Source organism: Pollicipes pollicipes, unplaced genomic scaffold (genome assembly GCF_011947565.3).
Source record: "Pollicipes pollicipes isolate AB1234 unplaced genomic scaffold, Ppol_2.1 Scaffold_3087;HRSCAF=3621_pilon_pilon_pilon, whole genome shotgun sequence".
Taxonomy (NCBI): domain Eukaryota; kingdom Metazoa; phylum Arthropoda; class Thecostraca; order Pollicipedomorpha; family Pollicipedidae; genus Pollicipes; species Pollicipes pollicipes.
In genome coordinates this window covers 7,865,173-7,884,210 of record NW_023596225.1, presented here as the reverse complement: position 1 = coordinate 7,884,210, position 19,038 = coordinate 7,865,173, and the positions used below count along the sequence as shown (strand labels likewise).

Here is a 19,038-nt window from a genome sequence, read left to right as displayed (position 1 = left end):
CGGATCCTGGTGGCCGAGGGGCGCTCGTGCGGGTCAGTCACGGCGCGTTGCAACTCCACCTTGGCCAGGATATCCGGGGGCGCGGGAGGTCCATGGGGCCCCACACGGGTCTAGCGGCTTGTCAATCACGCTGCGGCTGGGTACTCCGTGCGGGTTTCCGCTCGGGGTGCCTGGCCGTGCGCAGCGGCTTGAGGTGGCAAGGGGCGGCAGCGCTGAGCCACGGTCTGGACAGGGAGCGGTCTTTCCGGTCACACCTGGCCGTGTGGGAGGCGTCGTTCGCCCCGTATAGCACCGGGGTAGCCCTGGCGGCGTTGACCACCTTCCGTAGGGGCGTTGGACTGCTCAGTTGGGCTCCGAGGTGGGTGGCGAGCCCCGGTGCCGAAACTAAAACCACTATATGGCTTCTTCAAACCCCCCAAAAACCCGCTCTCCAAAAGGGGGACGGATTGCGATGAGTTCGGGGCACGGAGTGGAACCAGGTCCACCTGCCCCACGGATCCTTGTATTTCGAAGTGATGAGAAGTTTGTCATCTCTGGCCGTTCCAGCACCGAAACGGGTGGGACAGGTTTGGTGACGTGATCCGCTGCGACAAGTTGCGGGACGGTGCGACAGATGTTAGGTTCTACAACGGTGCCGCCGCAACACGGGCTATGACAGCCATTGAGTTTGTATATTCCATCACGACCTGGGGTCAAAAGCGAGACGTGAGCGTGCCGATGGCCGTAACCCCATACCAAACCAAATATTTTTTTTTCTCGAGGCATCATTAACGGCTATGATCTTTGGGATGTCAGTGAGGAAGAGATTGTCCAGGAGTTGAGAGTGTTTGGAGTTACCGCAGCGCGCCGGATGAAGGTTGGGAGTGGCGGCCAGATACCCACCAATGACATAATTATGACGTTCGACCGGCCAGACTTACTTTCTGACATCTGCGTCGGCCATGCTGCCGTCAAGGTACGGGTGTACGTGCCCAACCCTGCGCACTACTTTCAGTGTCAGCGCTTCGGGCACACGAAACCACACTACCGGAACAGACCAGCCTGCGGGCTGTGCGTGTGCGTCGTTCGAGCATGAAGGGAGCCAATGTGACGCTGTGCGGCCAGGGTGTGTAAACTGTGGGGCTGGTCAGGCACCTCACGCGACCTGTGACCGGAACTGTCCGACATTCACGAAAGAGAAAGAAATCGTTTTTCCAAAAGCTGCTAAAAACATCTCTTTTGCGAGGCACGACAGCTGTATGAGGCTAGTCACTCTAGAACGTCCTATGCGGATCAAGCCAAACGCTCAGTACCACAGCACACTACCATTGTCGAGATGTCAGCTGTTCAGCTCATTTCACTCCTGAGGTCCAGTGGTGCCGGCGGGGCAGGCGGCTGCCGCCCGGCCGGAGACCCTGGTTTCCAGCCCACCGCCGGCCCGCTCGGCAGCGGCCACCCTGACGACATCACCTGCTCCGCTGGCACCTTCGGGAGAGGAGGGGTGGACGGTGGTCCAGCGTGGCCGTGGTCCGTGGCCTCCGTCGTCACCCACGTCGGACAAGCCGCTGCCCCCTTCTCCCGTTTCGGGCACGGCGCTACCTTCGTCGCCTCTGACGCCGCTGGTTAATGCGTGTGGACGGGCGCTAGACACGTTGGAGCGCCACGAGGCGGACGGGCGCGTGCGCGATGCCAAGCGGGCGCGATTTGCCGAACAAGAACGGCCAAGGCCGCCAACCGTTTGTCCGGGGCGGGCAAGGAGTCCGTCCCTCGCAGCACTACTCCATCGCCCGGAATGCCGGTGGAGGCTGTCGCTGGTCCCCAGAGTCTGGTAGAGGCCCACTGATGGGCCCTCCCCCACCGCCACTCCGGCCTGGGGACGATGGCGTAAAGCATACCCCGGCCGGTCCCCCGTCTCCATCTGACGGAGGGAGTCCCAGGACACCTCCCACAGTGGGGCATGGTCCTGCAGAGCTAGGACGTAGCCCCCAGCATGCAACGTCTACTCCTGCAACTAGCGTAGTCCAGTTATTTTAAGACGCATCCGTTTTTAGTTTTTTGGACTCCTATCCGTCTTTAAATACGCCCCCTTTACAGGCCTTTGTACTGTGGAATTATAGACGGATCAGGGCGAATACCCTCGACCTCCAGGCTATAATCACTAAACGCTGTCCTGCAGCCGTAGCGCTGCAAGCGACGAAACTACCGCCTCAGCATTGCTGGTCTTTGAAAGGACATGCGATGTTTCGCAACGCCGCGCTGACGCGGAGCATTGCACATGGCGGCACACTCCATGGTCCGCGCTTCAGGCCGTGGCCGCGCGGCTTTTTCTCCATCACTGTCACATCGCTGTTTGTTCACTTTACCTTTCGCCGCGTATCGCCTTTCCGTCGGTGCACATCCGATATTTCCTGTCTGGACTCCCTCCACCGCTTTTTCTGCTGGGTGATTTCAATGCACGTCATACCGCGTGGGGATGTGACGCCACAAACACTCGTGGAAGGCTGTGTGCGAATTTTATTCATGGTGCTTCACCATACACTTTAAACACAGCTCACACATTTCACAATGTCATCCGGTCAGACAACGGCGTTAGACTTAAGCCTCTCCAGTCCCCAGCTGGCTCAGTGCCTTGAGTGGAGTGCTGGTGATGACCCGATGGTAAGTGACCACTTTCCTGCGTGGATCCGATTTACGTGAGGTGGAACATTGAGTGTAAGGCCATTTGAATTTGTAAGACGCCGACTGACCTTTCATCCTCCAGCCTGGAAAGAAGAAGTGTTCTAAACGGACTACGTTTCTCAACTTTGAAAACAGCCGCTATGCACTTTTCCGGACGCCCTCGTCCATGCCCCCCCCCCCCCCCATGGCTTGAATGCCGTGCGGCCAGACCACTCCGAACCAATCCAGTACCCGCCTCTTGGGTCTGCAGTTTGATAACCGTTTGACGTATAAGTCACATCTGAAAGCCCTACGTGGCAACTGTTTTAAGGCATTGTTCATATTAAAGTGCGGGTCTTGAACATGTTATGCAGCGGACAGGAGAACACTTAATTCTATACCGCTCACTCATGAGTTCGAAACTTGACTATGCATGTTTTATTCATGACCGCGCGCTGGGTTCCTGCAAATTTTATTAGACACCGTGCATCATGGCGCATTACGCACCGTGACGGTAGCGTTCAGGACGTCACCAGTTACCAGAGTTGCGGTGGAAGGAAATTAACCAGCGTTTGCACTTGGAAGGGAAATACTTGGCATGCGGTACTTTTGCAACCTGGTTCAATTTCCAAACCATGCGACTCACAGCAATTTTGTCGCGTAATGTTGAAAGCATGTTCCAAAGTGGCGAAAGGCCGTACGCTATTCCATTTGGTGTACAGATGAAGAAACTGTTCCGGGAAAGCGATATTAGTTTGCATGGTGTGTCAAGGTCGCGTCCCGTATTAGTACCTCAATGGGAGCTAATCTCACCAAAAGTGGAAGTACTCCTCTCATGCATCAGCAAACAGTGAGCGATCCCAGGTGACTTGAGATCGAAGGCTCTGGAGCACATCGGGTCGTGCATAGAATGTCAAGCCACACATACGGAGATGTCACACACATACGGGTCCAAAACGGGACACATACGGGTCCAAAACGGAGATGGGCGTTGGTGCTGCATTTGTAAATGGCCAAGCCACTTGGTCATTTTCTTTACCGAAACACGCCTCCGTGTACACGTCCGAGCTCGTTGCAATTAGTAATGCCCTATGCCTCACCGGAGTTGATGAGAACAAGTCACACATGAATTTATCTGACTCTTTGATCGGCCTGCTGGTCCTGACCGCCTATAGCTCAACTTGTCCGATTATCCAAGATATTTTAGTTCACCTGACAGCGCTAGGTCCCACAGGTAAAACTGTCGTCCTATGTTGGAAGCCGAGTCATGTAGGTCTCGCAGGGAACGAGTGGGCTGACGCGGCTGCAAAACGGGCAGCGCATGCACCTTGCACCCGTTCTTCACCCTTGCCGGCAAGGAACTTTTATCCTGCCATCGTGACCTATGTGAAGGGGAAGGGGCGACGTTGCTGGGACGTCATGGTTAGCAATAAGTTAAAGGTGATCGAGTCACAGCTGCATCCGTGGTCGTAGAGCTCACATAAGTCGAGACGCGAAGAAGTAATACTCAGCAGGCTACAAATTGGCCACACGCACGCAACACTTAGCTACCTTTTGTGCGATGGAGAAAGACTTCAATGTCCTCGTTGTGACGCGCTACTTACGGTTCGCCACGTTATTCACTCTTGCCCACAGTTCAACGAAGAGCGGGAACTTTACTTCGGACGAGATGCCTCAGGTCTTACCTTTTCTGACCTTATTGGTGACAATTACCGCCTCTTGGCACCGGACAACTGTTTTTAATTTTGACAAGCGTAGAATTTACAGCCATTTATACACCTCGGTAGCCACTTAACTGTTACGGGTGCCAAGTGACCTCAGAAGTCGGCACGCCCTAAAACCCCGATCCTCATCATTAAGGCCGACTGGTGCGAGTTCGAGACTCGGCTTGAGGCATCATTTTTGTCTAACCTGCGAGGGCGCCGCCCTCTATCGAGTATTGTATTCAGTGTTTTAGAGTGTGCCAACAAGTGCATCCCACGCACTTCTGTCGCTCCCCGACGCACCCCTGTCCCATGGTGGACAGAGGGGTGCCGGAGCGCCATTTGGTCACGCAAGCGTGCGTTTCGAGCGTTTTACGCAAGGAGCAGTGTGGAAAACCTAATAGCATTTTAAAAGGTGAGAGCTTTTGCTCGTTGCACGGTAAAAGAAGCGAAGAGTGCTCCCTGGCGCGCGTATGTAAGCACGCTAACCCGGTTTACGCCGGCATCGCAGGTTTGGGCTTGGATCAAGCATATTTCGGCTCCGTTTTCATCCATGGCTCTGCCGGTGCTGTGTGTTAACGGCCAGGCTGTGACGTGCCCGTTGGAGGTTGTGAACGAGGTTGTCCGGGTGTTGGCCCAACGCACCGTAGGTGGTATCACAAACCCACAGTTTTGCGGCATAGAACGTGATGTGAGCAATCTACAGCAGGCTTCTAGACGAGCGAATTACATTCATATAATGACTCTCACCCCGGTCGAGTTGGAATCGGCGATTGCCAAGCTTCGCAGAGTGTCAGAAGGCGCGGACACTGTGCATAACGATATGTTTAAGCATCTGCCGCCCCGCGTACTTTGCGCTCTTTTAGTGGTCTTTAATTCGCCTTGGGCCAGAGATGAATTCCCAGCTGCTCGGCGAGGAGCTTCTGCCGTGCCTCTTTTAAAGCTGGTAAAGGTGGGCCAGAGCCATTACATTATAGGCCCATTTCTCTCATGTCACCGCTCTCTAGGCTGATGGAGCAGATGGCAGCCGTCCGTTTAACCTGGTTTTTGGGGCACCGCGGTATTCTTACAAACGCACAGTGTGTTTTTTTTTTAAATCGCAGCACGGCGGATAATCTCTTAGTTCCCAACACTGCGATTCATATGGGATTTGAAGCAAACATACACACGTGCGCTGTCCTCTTTGGCGCAGGGGGCGCCTATGATACCACATGGTGTCACGGCATTCTTGTCAAACTATATGCGTATGGTACACGCGGCAGCATGGGCACTTTTCTTCAATTGTTTTTAGTTGACCGTTATTTTCGTGTCTGTGTTGGGAGCACGCTCTCTGAGAGGCACCTTTAAGTTAATGGTGTGCCCCAAGGTGGTATCCCAGGCGCATCGCTGTTCGCCGTTTTGATAAACGACATCGAGGTTGGGCTGCCGCAGTCTGTGGGTCCTGCCCTTTTTGTTGATGAGTTTACCATTTGGACTAGCGCAGGAAGAGCTTCATCGATGGAACGGCATCTCCAGTTGGCTGTGGACCGTATCGAGAAGTGGTGCATCATAAACGGGTTCAGGTTTTCTAGCAACGAGAGTGTACCCATGCATTTTTATCGCACTTGGCAATGCGGTAATGTGCCCGTCTGTGTGGTCAACGCATCTCAACGGGGCCTGTGGCTAGATGCCTTTTGGTATACCTTGATCGCCGACTAACGTATAACGTATATCGGACGCTACGCGAACGCTGTTTTAAATCTTTGAACATACTAAAATGCGTTTCGCGCACATCGTATGTGGGAAATAGAAGCACCCTTTTTTCTGTATCGCTCAATGATGCGTTCTAAGCCGGCCTATGCATGTTTCATTAATGACAGCGAGTGTGAATCTGCCCGCCCTAGGCCCCAGATGCTACAGTGCTATTTGGCCGCGCAGTAGAAGCGCCCGAAGGCCCCAGATGCTACAGTGCTATCTGGCCGCGCAGTGGAAGCGCCCAAAGGCCCCAGATGCTACAGTCAGACCGCACACGAATTCGCGATACGTTGGTGCTCCACCATGAACACCTCCCATTTGCAATGTTGATTTGCAGCCTGCAATCGGGAGGCTGTCTGGCTATCTGGTGACAATGGCAGGTCAGGACGCTTGTTTGCATCCTTTCCATATTTACAATCAAGACTTGCTGATATTTATATTCATTCCCTTACTGTCAGGTACGCTTGTTCATGTTCTTTTACCTCTAATGCCTTGAGGTTAAACGGTGATATTTGCACATGAAGTTACCGAAGACGCATGCATGGTGAGCACGTGGATGTCTCCATATTTGGATTGGATGCATTAGTAATGGAATATTGCGTGAACGCGTTCTTTACTCCAGTTTGCCTGGAGGTCAAAAGGTGGCAATTGTAGGCCGCGTAGACAATGGTAGATACACCCAGGGTAATGATGCCCCTGCCGTCGTGACAAACGTGTGTTACTCGTGCCCGCATTTTTCTACCGCTAATTGGTTAGATGCTGCTCAGAGAGCTTGAGAGGTCAGGGTGCCAACGGTGCACCTATCGGCCGCCATGGCGATTACGCGACCATGTTCAGATTTGAAGCCGATGCTTGTATGGTGGAGAAATGCGTGACTACGTTTTCTGGCCATGTGAGTATATATCCGAATATGACAATGTCATTCATTACACAGATATAATGAACCTTCCAGCGACAGCTGGTACAGCGGCAACTGGCTCAGTGACACCCATTCAGTTCTGGGATGTGTAGTCTCCCTGTAGGTAAATTCTTACTGGTGCTGCCTCCAATACGGCCTTTGATTGAGCTCATTTTATGTGTCCATTGTTTTACTTCTATGGCGTTTTAAAACAGCCAGCCTTGCGTTATTCGCCGAAATACGGGTCCCGCTTCAAGCAATGAAACAACTTTCAACATTTTTACCCCTGGCAAATCGAGTAACGAGGGCTGAGGTGCCAACGCCACTAAATCTACCGGCTATTCAGTGGTCGTTCGGCCGAGTGCCGCGATGGTTTGTACCGGAATCGGTCGTCGTTCGGCCGAGTACCGCGACGGTTTGTACCGGAATCTGTCGTCGTTCGGCCGAGTACCACGACGGTTTGTACCGGAATAGGACCGCACCGAGTGTGGTGCACTCGTAATGCATAGCGTCGCTCGCGACTGTTCACAGCATAATGATGCGAAGACGACAGTCTTGTACACAATGTTGCAAGTAAGAAATATGATATCTTGTTGGCCGTCAGTGTCGAGCAAGGCTGCGAGCTTTGCGGGCCAGATGTTATTGTCTCCACAATTCCAGTGGCTACTTGTTAGGCATTGTAACGCGCGAGGTTGTCAGACATCTTTGATTTCCTATACCCCTGCATTTGACCACAGGTTTTCGCCCCAGAATTGGGGTGGTCGTTAAACTATCCAGCATGCCTGAAATAACTGACCATAGCGACGCCAGGCGTAATAATCTAATATGGCCAAGCTGGGAAAGACAAAAGGTCAGAACTAAGTAAAGTTCTTTTAGCATTGCAAATGTCTTCTGCCGCTCTTGAGAACTGTCCTACGCTCGCCTTGCGATGTCGGGACAGTCGGATGCGGCCGTGCGCTGCCTTTGCAGCGTTGTTGGCAGTCAGCTGAGGGCGCGGACTGTTTACCATCGCTGGTGGCGTCTGCAACTAGCAGGCAGGCCCCCTCCAGTGGGAGTCGCTCGCTCGCTCCAACGTTTCCGTCGCCACGCAAACCCAGGGGTGCCCGGTTCGTGCTAGAGCACAGGCTTACATCATCACGTCCTGCAGGCCTGACTCGCCGGCAATGACCTCTGTTGGGACGCAATGGAGGAGTTTCTGGAATCATGGTGAAGTGGCGACGCTAGTAACTGTCCCCTTAAGCGGTTAATGTTCACAGTGAGGCTTGCAGCGCGGACCACAACGTCCCGCCGCTGGCAGCGGGCGGCTCGGTGAACAGGCATGAGACATACTGCTGCCGAGTCGATACTGTGCATGCCGGGCGCTCACAACGGCGGGCGCCGCGTGCATTCGTGCGTGCCATTCACAAATAACGAACTTGGGCTTTCACGGGGCGCTTGATGCTCAAAAATCGTGACTGGAAACCGTTCGCACCTCGCACGGAGATCCTGCTGGCGTTCGATCAGGCGACGAGTGTGCTCACACATTGCGAGTTTGCACGTGGAGCAATGGCTGTCGCAGAGCCGAGACATGGACAATTTTAACAAGCTAGCGGCCTGTCTCTGTCGACATAAGACCTGCACTCTCGAACTTGGGCTTTCACGGGGCGCTTGATGCTCAAAAATCGTGACTGGAAACCGTTCGCACCTCGCACGGAGATCCTGCTGGCGTTCGATCAGGCGACGAGTGTGCTCACACATTGCGAGTTTGCACGTGGAGCAATGGCTGTCGCAGAGCCGAGACATGGACAATTTTAACAAGCTAGCGGCCTGTCTCTGTCGACATAAGACCTGCACTCTCTCCCCCGCCCCCCCCCCCCCCCACCCCTCCCCCCTCCCGCCCTCCTGGAGCGGACTTCATGGGTAAGCCCTGGGTAATGTGCTGGGTTGGTTACATTTTTCGGAGAAATGTCGGGTATGGATGCGGTCAAGACGTTTGCGACATGACATGTGCATGTTTGAAATGCCATGCAATGTTACTGCTTGTATTTCTTGTAGTCAGAACAGGCTGAATTCACACTACTTTTGGAACTAGCAGCACAAGAGCGTAACTTTAGGTGTAAATTTCGTCGGCACCATTCAATAATGTAGAGCTTCACTGCTGGAAATGTAATGGGCACGAGTGGGCAACCGGTGGCTTAGCTGATAAGAATTGGATAGCGGGGGGAGGGGTGAGGGCAGTGGTGGGTGTTCAGTCCGTGGGTAGCATGGTTGATTGGATAAGGGAAATTTAACCCATAGAGGCCTCTAGTCCCTTAGCCATTCACATTTATGTCCACTCACCACGTATCTTGAGATTCAAAGGATCTTTAGAAAATTCGTTTTCAAAAACGAGGGAGGCCGACATCCAAGTAAAAAGCGTGTCTGAGCATCAGCAGCGTCCCCAAAAGACCGCCATTCTGCCGCGAGCGCTCACTTATGTAGTGTCCCTGACCGCACGGACGCTGCCAACCGCTGGTGGGCGTGGAGGGCAGATCGTACAACTGGGGAATATTTACAGTCAAGCGCCGGTCCTCGTCCACACCAAGAAGACGTGGAACATTGACACTCTGTTGGCGTTCGAATCCGAGCCTGTCTCGTTATTCGTACTTGTTAGGGCTGCATCAACTACGCTCTGTTCTGAAAGATCGACACGGCAAGCATTTCGTGAGGTTTCTGGGAGACCAATTTTAGCCGATTTCCTTTCCCTGAGTTCAGCGCAAAATCAGCGCAAAGTCGTTGTGGAACACCTTTTCCCCAAGCTGAGCACACGTGCGTAGCCAGACGCCTCAGTCGTCAAATGCCGGCCGGCTGAGGCTCATGGAGGCGTAATCCAATGTGACAACGGCAATCCATAATCCAATTTGTGTACCGAAAGGTAGACTTTTACAGACAATACTTTCGACGCCAACATCCCGGTGTGTCCACACGATTTGAACTTTATTGAGAGGGATCGTTGAGCAGCGAACCGGGTGCTTTTTCAATTTATCTTTCACCCAGTTGATCGCACTTGAGTTGCTCACGCATGTGTGGTTTCCAACAATAGGTCATGTTGAGCTCATCGTCAGAGGACAGTTTTGCATGAGTGTTGCAAGAAAGACGTTCGCGAGCAGTATCGATGCGAAACGAGATAGTTTAATTACGGCAGCACAAGTTACCAGAGGCGTGCCTAGCACAGGGTGCGGTGCTGCGTTGCTGCGGGCCGCCGAGAACATCGGGCTGGGCTGGGTCGGGTCGCATCAGTTCCCCAGACTCTTCGCGGGCCGCTCACAACTCGTTCTCCGGCCAGCGGCATCGGTGAATTTCTCCTTGCATTTTTTTCTCAGCATGAAATGGCACGGCTCGGTGTAATTGTAAATGGTAAGAGTCATGGTACTCAATTCCAACTGGCCATTTCCGTTCGTGGGCGTAGTCGTGCTATTGAATACAGATTATTTCGTTGTTGATGATTATAAGTTTTCCAACTATCAGTTCTGTAATCCCTACATTCAAATTTATCCTGACATCCATTGAGTTCAAGTGGCGCGGAGGGAGTAATTATGAGGAGGAGGCACGCTGGGTTGGTGAAATTGATTATTAACAATTAGATGCAGTTATCTTTGACCTTGTGTTTTCCAGCAGTCGATGTGAGGCAAGTAGCTGTTATCGGCCGGCAAAAATATCGGCAATGCATGGTTTGAGGTATTATTCGAGCAGAAGTGATTAAAAGTCGCCCTAATTTAGTTCGAAGATCCGCACCAGATATATGTCTAGCCGATAACAACAATATGACAAAATTCGGCCTTCGGTTTTGAAGGCTTCGAAGCTTTTGCTGGTCGCTGTGCAAAACCGCGTGCTCGACTTGGCTTCGACTCGGCTATCGACTTTGCTTCTGGAGCCCCAGCCCTACTCAGAACCGAGCAACAGCTACTGTTTGGGCAGCGTCGGTGTTTGGATCGTGACGTCATAATGCCTGGGCGACCCGATTTCCGAGCATCACGGCGTGGCCGTATTGACCAAACGAAACGAGTTGGAACCTTCGCCGCTATTCATCCGTCCGTTCGCTTGAAACAACGCGATTAGTTTGACGCTCCGTGCGGCAGTCTGCATGCATTACAAAACAAGTCGCCGGCACAAAAGTCCGGGTCACTTAAGATATTGGTGCGCGATGGCGGTTGTCAGTGACAATTTAGTGCTCCTGTCTCAAGGGTTTGTACTTGACTATGTGTTCAACCTAGAAGCAGGTCACCCAGGTACATTTGTAGTGGAGCTGGAGTTAGAATATACTGGCAATGCTCTTTGATAACGGATCGCGCAGTTTCTCACGATTCCGATGACAATTAAACTTTCATCACGGATTCTTTTTCCCAGTAGCGAGTTATGGCCGAGTTCTTTAAACGCGATCACGGCTGTTTAATGTCAACATTTTGCCAGGAAGGTGACAACATATTTGATACGTGCAAATAAAAGAAAGCACATCGCAAAATTAGGTGCAGATTTGAGCAACAAACTTCGATATCAACATATGAATGGCGTAGCCAATACGATAAAATGTAGCAATGAGAACATAACTAACAAACACAAAAAGGAGGATATTCTTGATGCCAAATTAACATCACATCCAACACTGTTAACAACGGGTTATCCAGTTTGGCCATTAGGCAGCCTTCATCGACGTCGCTAGGCGGATAGCGGTTGACAATGGGCACCATGTAATGCGATGGGTTAAACGTACTGCAAATACGTGACAATTTACAACGTAAACGCCCGCGACATCATAATCTACCTGCAAACCACTACGTCCCAGGATTTCCATGTCCCGAACTGTTATTTCAGCATCCACTTACGAAGGACATCTTATTGGCTATAGTAGTATAGTTCTACTGTTCTCCAGTAGTTAAGTTCATAAAAATATAGGTATTTTCGCATAGTAACTTTAGTTCAGCCCAGGCCGACTGTCCAATAGTTAACTATCGGTAGCCTGCAGGTGACGTCATAGACAGCAGTGCTACGCTGGATAAAGGTACGGCGAGGTAGTGTAAGAGGTGGTTACCTCGACAACTTGTTGTCATCTTTTTGTTGGTTGGTGCACCTGTTGGTGCATAGCATTCTGGCATGGTAGGCATCATGAAGCTTCGCTTGGTTGGAAGGGTTCGCGCTATGATTATGAAATGGGTGTTGTGTGTTTTTTGACGTTGGCTTTCTTATAGAAGTGAGCCCAACACTTCTAAATATCACTGGAACTTACTGGGTAGGTGCAGGCCGTCTCATCTTTCAATTTCACAGACATCTTATCTCGAGCATGGAGTCTCATAAGTGACAGTACAATAGCAAGTTATATATTGTACCGTTCTTATCTACAATGTTATTTTCCCCTCGGGCAATCTTATCCGGATGGAAGTTTGTCGAGACACTTCATAAGCCTGGGAACAGAATGCCGTGCACAGAACGACAGATATTTCAATCGGTGGAATTGTTCCTACAAACCAACTCTGTGACGGCAAAACTCAGTGACTGTACCGTCCGAAGATCCAAGTGAGGTATCCTGCACATTGGACCTGCATATTGCACAACATTCAAAGGCTCCGAGAAAACTATACCGTCGACGATCTGCAACGAGTGAGAAAGGTAAAAACCCGTCCACCAGAATAAAATGCTGAGCCGGTGAAATTCCGCAGCCGAGAGCTCCATGAAGCACAGTCGTCTGTGTTCGCAAGAGCTCGAACACCCACCTGTCAACGCCCAGAGTATTCCACCACAAAATTTGAAATCCTACCCGTGCAAAGAGGGTAAGGACATTTTCTGTCTGACACCGATAGGGAAATGACGGCCCGAATGTGTCGGTAGTAATCGGCCGGTGATAGGGAAGTGACGACCCGAATGTGCCGGTGGTAATCAGGCAGTGATAGGGAAGTGACGACCCGAATGTGCCGGTGGTAATCAGGCGGTGATAGGGAAGTGACGACCCGAATGTGCCGGTGGTAATCAGGTGGTGAATCCAGATTAAGTCTGCAATGGACCAAGCTGCATTTTTAGTTTAGTTTTGGACAAGGTGCCTCTCTACCCCAGTGATACTGTGAACTGGCAATCACCTCTGAAGAAGCAAATGCCCCGAACTCATGTCGCCCAGATGCCTTGCTGAGAGCAAAATGGACTGCTTGGGTTTCCATGACTTCACCTGACAACTGGACCCTTTCGGTTCCAGACCGTCGACGGAAAGGTGTCCAAATTAAGTCAGGACACTCTGCACTCTGCACTCTGCACTATGGTGACACTGCAAGCCAGTCACCATTCGTCGAAACCGACGTGTTAACTTCAATAGACAATGGTACCAGCAAGATGAAGCCACGTCTCCTACTACCAACAATAACATTAGGGGCACTGATGCGGCCCCACAAGCTGCTTCGATGCTCTGAGCTCACTGGCATTAGGGGCACTGACGCGGACCTACAAGCTGTTCTGATGCTCTGAGCTCACTGGCATTAAGGGCACTGACGCAACAAGCTGTTCTGACGCTCTGAGCTCACTGGCATTAAGGGAACTGACGCGGACCTACAAGCTGTTCTGATGCTCTGAGCTCTCTGGAATTAGGGGCACTGACGCGGACCTACAAGCTGTTCCGATGCTCTGAGCTCTCTGGCATTAGGGGCACTGACGCGGACCTACAAGCTGTTCTGATGCTCTGAGCTCACTGGCATTAAGGGCACTGACGCAACAAGCTGTTCTGATGCTCTGAGCTCACTGGCATTAAGGGCACTGACGCAACAAGCTGTTCTGATGCTCTGAGCTCACTGGCATTAAGGGCACTGACGCAACAAGCTGTTCTGATGCTCTGAGCTCTCTGGCATTAAGGGAACTGACGCGGACCTACAAGCTGTTCTGATGCTCTGAGCTCTCTGGAATTAGGGGCACTGACGCGGACCTACAAGCTGTTCCGATGCTCTGAGCTCTCTGGAATTAGGGACACTGACGCGGAGCTACAAGCTGCTCTGATGCTCTGAGCTCTCTGGCATTAGGGGCACTGACGCGGACCTACAAGCTGTTCCGATGCTCTGAGCTCTCTGGCATTAGGGGCGCTGACAAGGACCTACAAGCTGTTCCGATGCTCTGAGCTCTCTGGAATTAGGGACACTGACGCGGAGCTACAAGCTGCTCTGATGCTCTGAGCTCTCTGGCATTAGGGGCACTGGCGCGGACCTACAAGCTGTTCCGATGCTCTGAGCTCTCTGGCATTAGGGGCGCTGACAAGGACCTACAAGCTGTTCCGATGCTCTGAGCTCACTGGCATTAAGGGCACTGACGCGGACCTACAAGCCGTTCTGATGCTCTGAGCTCTCTGGTATTAGGGGCACTGACGCGGACCTACAAGCTGCTCCGATGCTCTGAGCTCTCTGGAATTAGGGGCACTGGCGCAGACCCACAAGCTGTTCTGATATCCTGTAAGCTCTCTGGCATTAGGGGAACTTTTTATGTAGCTAAGTCATGCATATTACAGGAGCCCGCCACCGGGGGCAGCCCGTCGCCTTCTGGTTTACGATGTTGTTGTGAATGCTGTGCACCATTAGTGTGCGCTCGTAGCTGGCCTGTTGTGGACTTGGATCGATGCGAAATGTCCTGGGTGCACTGACGTCACCAAATCTAGAAACTTTCGGGCACCTTGCAGGTTCAGGTCACGAAACGGCTCTTAGGTCCAAGGACACAGCGCCCCTCTGAGGGTGATGCTGTTGTGTTGTTGGGTCTACCGAGTGTTCCAGATGGCGATTTGCTACAGGATACAAGCCAGCTGATAAGCTGACTTCAGTAATTGATGGCATTTGCGCTGTATTCGGTTGGCTAGAGCCTGGTATTGGGCAGTGACGTGTCTCTGAGACGCCACGCCCTGGCTTCGCCTGTTCACACTTAAGTCGGGTCGAGTGAACAAGCAACTTACGCATTATGAGCGCTTGAGCAAATTTAATTCCTTTCAAACCCAGCCCTAATTGACACGACCTTGCGGCGTGTCGAGCCCCTAGGGAGATCTGGGGCACGCATAACCGCCACAGGTAGGTTAAGGTCCGATGAGTCACAGTATTCCTGCTTGTGGATTAGAACTTCTCGCGGTACAGTTGCTGATCACAGCTCGCAGTGATGTAGTCTGTGAACAACTGGATCCGGCAAAAGTTCTTGGAAAGATGTATTGTGCACATGAAGGACAACAAAGACCTAAGCGTTGGCGCTCCATGGTGCCTGCAAGGTGTCTTCCTTCCTACCTTTTTATATCAGTTTGTCCGTGCTACGGGGTAGCTGTGAATGCGCGATTGCAATGAAACGACAAAAAGTAAACTTATTATTCGTGTATCTATATTTTTCGCAAGGAAGAAAATAGTGCATGAGCCGAATAACGAACTGGTAACTGTACTGCAATATTTTAAGAGCCATCTGAACCGGACAAAGACATCGTGGTGACAACAGCTTTCTTCCTGTTCGTCGTACTGTGGCATGCTTCATGGACATGCAACGGCTGCCGTGCGTATTGATTTATTCAATAGTTCAGTTCACGTACCACTCACGTAATAAGTCTGACTTGCATACATGATATACAATGAGCAGTGCTTGACATTGATGCTCGAGACATTCATGTGACTTTGATGAGAGCTTTGACATTGTATGCAGTGAATAACGTTTTCATCTCCATTATGTGTGCCTTACGTATAAACGATTGGTTGAAAAACTCTGCATGAGGGCTTCGATCATCTTATTTCCTGGCTCTCTATTTATCCTAATTTCTTTACCGATCAAAATAGAGCATTCCGTCCCAAAAGACTATCGTTAAATGGATAAAATAGAGCATTCGATTTCATTCTGAATTGTGAACAACCGGAAAACAAAACAGAAGCGCTTTCTTAAACAAAACAAAAAACGACGTCAACAATCACAGGTCGATCCAGGCTGATGCCCGCTACAGCCCGTCCCCGCACATTCGGCTTCCTGAAGAGCCGCGCCGAAGGCCGCTGCTATGGGTTCCCACAGTCCCATACCATTGGGTTTGCTCAATCGACCGTCCAGTCCACGCGGCGACGGGCGGACGAACGGGCATGACAAGTCGCCCACGCTCCGCGCTGCCACGGCGCAATGGAGCCAACGGGCGCCGTCTGGCGACAGCTGGGTCTGTTTGCGTCATTAAAGGCAGCGGCCGAGTCACACGATCTTTCTGCGATTTGCGTCATCGTTGGGCAGCGAGCCATGCGAATTATCTGCACAGACGCGAACTTACTGCAGGCCTGTACAGGCTGCCACACCGGCTCCGCATCGATCGGCGCTAACAGTATCAAAGTTCTATTTATAACTTCTAGGCAACCGACTCATGAGCGCCCGAGCTCCCACCGAACAGTTCTGCTGCTGTTGGGCCATCTTTTCAACCCTGTAATGGTCTGGCTAACCGGCATAAATGCACATGTTCGAGGCGCATGTTCGAGGCGCATGTTCGAGGCGCATGTTCGAGGCGCATGTTCGAGGCGCATGTGCGGTTATGTCCGAGTGAGTAGCTTTGCCATCACAGCCTGGCCATGCCAAATCTAAGATCAGCCTATGAGGTGGGTTAGATATCATTAGCTGGGTGGGCATGGTCTGCATATGCCGATGACAACATTCATCCACAGCCGCTGTTTTCAAACGCCGATTCTGATAGGCTTCTGCCGATCAGCCGCTTCCTCACGGCACCATCGGCGCCAAATCCGCAAAACCCCTCTGACGACGTCAACCACTTGATCAAATTTCGCACCTCTCCCCACGCCCCCATCATTCCAGCAACGCCGCGGTAGCCTTAGTCGCCGCCATCTCCACCGTCTCCTCCGTCGTCTCCTCCGGTGTCGCCGCCGCCCATACCGACGGCGGCCGCCGCGCTCCCCGTCAAGTCGCCGGCTGCGTCTTGGGCCGAGTTTACAGCATTCCCGGCTGCGTCTTGGGCCGAGTTTACAGCATTCCCGGCTGCGTCTTTGGCCGAGTTCATGGCATCTCCAGCCGTGTCTTTAGCCGAGTTCATGGCATCTCCAGCCGCGTCTTTAGCCGAATTCATGGCATCTCCAGCCGCGTCTTTAGCCGAGTCCAGGGCACCCCCAGCCGCGTTTTTAGCCGAGTTTACAGCGTCCCCAGCCGCGTCTTTAGCCGAATTTACCGCATCCCCAGCCGCGTTCTTGGCAGAGTCCATAGCATTGCCAGCCGCATCTTTGGCTGAGTCCATGGCATTGCCAGCCGCGCCTTTGGCTTGTCCCATGGCGTCACTAGCTCCTGCTCTGATGCCACCGAAGGCTCCGCTGGCGGCCTCCGAGCCGTTCTGCTTCAGTTTATCCAGCTGGGGCAGCGGCTGACCCAGCAGACCCCCACCGCCGCCCGAGAACGGGTTGGACGGGATGAGCTCGGCGGCCGGGTTGACCCCGCCTGCGGGAAAACAGAGTGTCAGGACACCTTTGTCACGGCAGCGGGGGAGTGTCAGTGTGTCCGCGCCATGTGAAGGTGTCAGGACACCTTTTTCACGGCAGCGAAAGGTCAGTGTGTCCATGCCACATGGTGAAGGTGTCAGGACACCTTTGTCACGGCAGCAGGGGGGGGGGGAGTGTCAGTGTGTCCGTGCGACATGGTGCGGGTGTCAGGACACCTTTGTCACGGCAGCGGGAGGTCAGTGTGCCCGTGCCACATGGTGCGGGTGTCAGGACATCTTTGTCACGGCGGCGGGAGGTCAGTGTGTCCGTGCCACATGGTGCGGGTGTCAGGACACCTTTGTCACAGCGGCGGGAGGTCAGTGTGTCCGTGCCACATGGTGCGGGTGTCAGGGCACCTCTGGGCCCGAAGAGGTGAGGTCACGTCAGTGGCATGTTCCCAAACCACTCTCTTATACTTCGCTACCACTGGCTTCAGATTGAGTGCATCGTTTTCTGAATCTCACAGAAGTCCTAAATGAATCGGCTTTTGCTCCCACCATGACCTGCAGATGAATGCAGGCACAAATTGGCGAAAATGTTCCCAGTAACTGCCGCGTTAAATTAGCGAAGAAAGTACCAATAACCATGCCTGTTGCAGGAAATCCCATCGTTTTATTCGGGTTTGTGTGTGGCTGTGCGTTTCCATGTTTCAATTTCTTTAACCATCCAGCCGAAAGGGCCTCCCTAAATACAGTTCAGGGTAGCAGTGACGTGTTGCCACGCAGCGTATGAACACACCGATGTAATTTTGTTCATGTTCTGCGCGGCACGGCGTTCGCACACACGATAAAATAATTGTTATACGCAGCGCTCAAGGCGCGTATCACTGCAACATTGAAATGTCGCCGACATTTGTGTGACGAAATAGCATCAGTTGAAAAATTGGTTGAAAATACGTAAGAGTAGATACCAAGTGCTTCTTTGGTGAAATATAAGGGAAGCCCTAATAAGAACAAATAATTTGCAACATTTATTTCATGTCATGTTATCAAAGGAGATGGGCAGATTCAGAACGCCACTTTGAAGGGAAGAGGGGGCAATACCGGCTTGGGAGCCAAATCCAAAATGGTGTCTTTATTTTCAAAACCCGACTGGATTTTACCTTCAAATTATCCCAAAGACTGTTCTAAGACAAACTACCCTCCGGAAAAGCTACTTGGATTTTCTTCAAAGTCCAGAGATCTGACATTTGTGGTCCGACTTCCTTCACTTTGGGCGGACCATTGCCCGGTGTTGGGCGGACCATTGCCCGGTGTTGGGCGGACCATTACCCGGTGTTGGGCGGACCACTGCCCGGTGACTGCAATCCCCGGCATATCCCCTTGATAAAGGACTTCATGGCCTGCGTCAGCGCATCGGGACACAAACACAACGGGTATCGGCCGGGCTTGAATGCAGATTTGGCAGCACCGCAAGATGCGTGCTGCCAGAAGTATCACCCAATCGCGCTGGTTGAGCTGCCCTTGGTCTCAGCTTACTGTAGTGGTCTAGCGTTCGTGCAGCAATTATCTGACTTAATTAGCTGTAACTTTTCATTGCGCTGCAGTTGTCTACCAAGACTTAAGCTCAGCGGAAAGCTCTTTAGAATTTAGGTCTTAAGGAATGTCGGGGAAAG

The 19,038-nt window shown here is 52.1% G+C and overlaps 1 protein-coding gene across 2 annotated transcripts in view; it reads right to left on the bottom strand.

Moving 5' to 3' along the window:
- Positions 1 to 16,629: 16,629 nt before the first annotated feature.
- LOC119089653 (PE-PGRS family protein PE_PGRS26) overlaps positions 16,630 to 19,038 on the bottom strand; it is an 8,166-nt gene continuing 5,757 nt past the window's right edge. The window contains exons 2-3 of one of the 2 annotated variants that reach the window (XM_037212446.1): positions 16,917 to 17,382; positions 16,630 to 16,883 (exon numbers count right to left, since the gene is read on the bottom strand). In XM_037212446.1, the coding sequence (XP_037068341.1) occupies positions 16,769 to 16,883; positions 16,917 to 17,382 (581 nt within the window). In that variant the 3' untranslated portion in view covers positions 16,630 to 16,768. Of the gene's footprint in view, positions 17,383 to 19,038 lie in introns of both variants that reach the window. The other variant, XM_037212445.1, reaches the window with a different exon arrangement.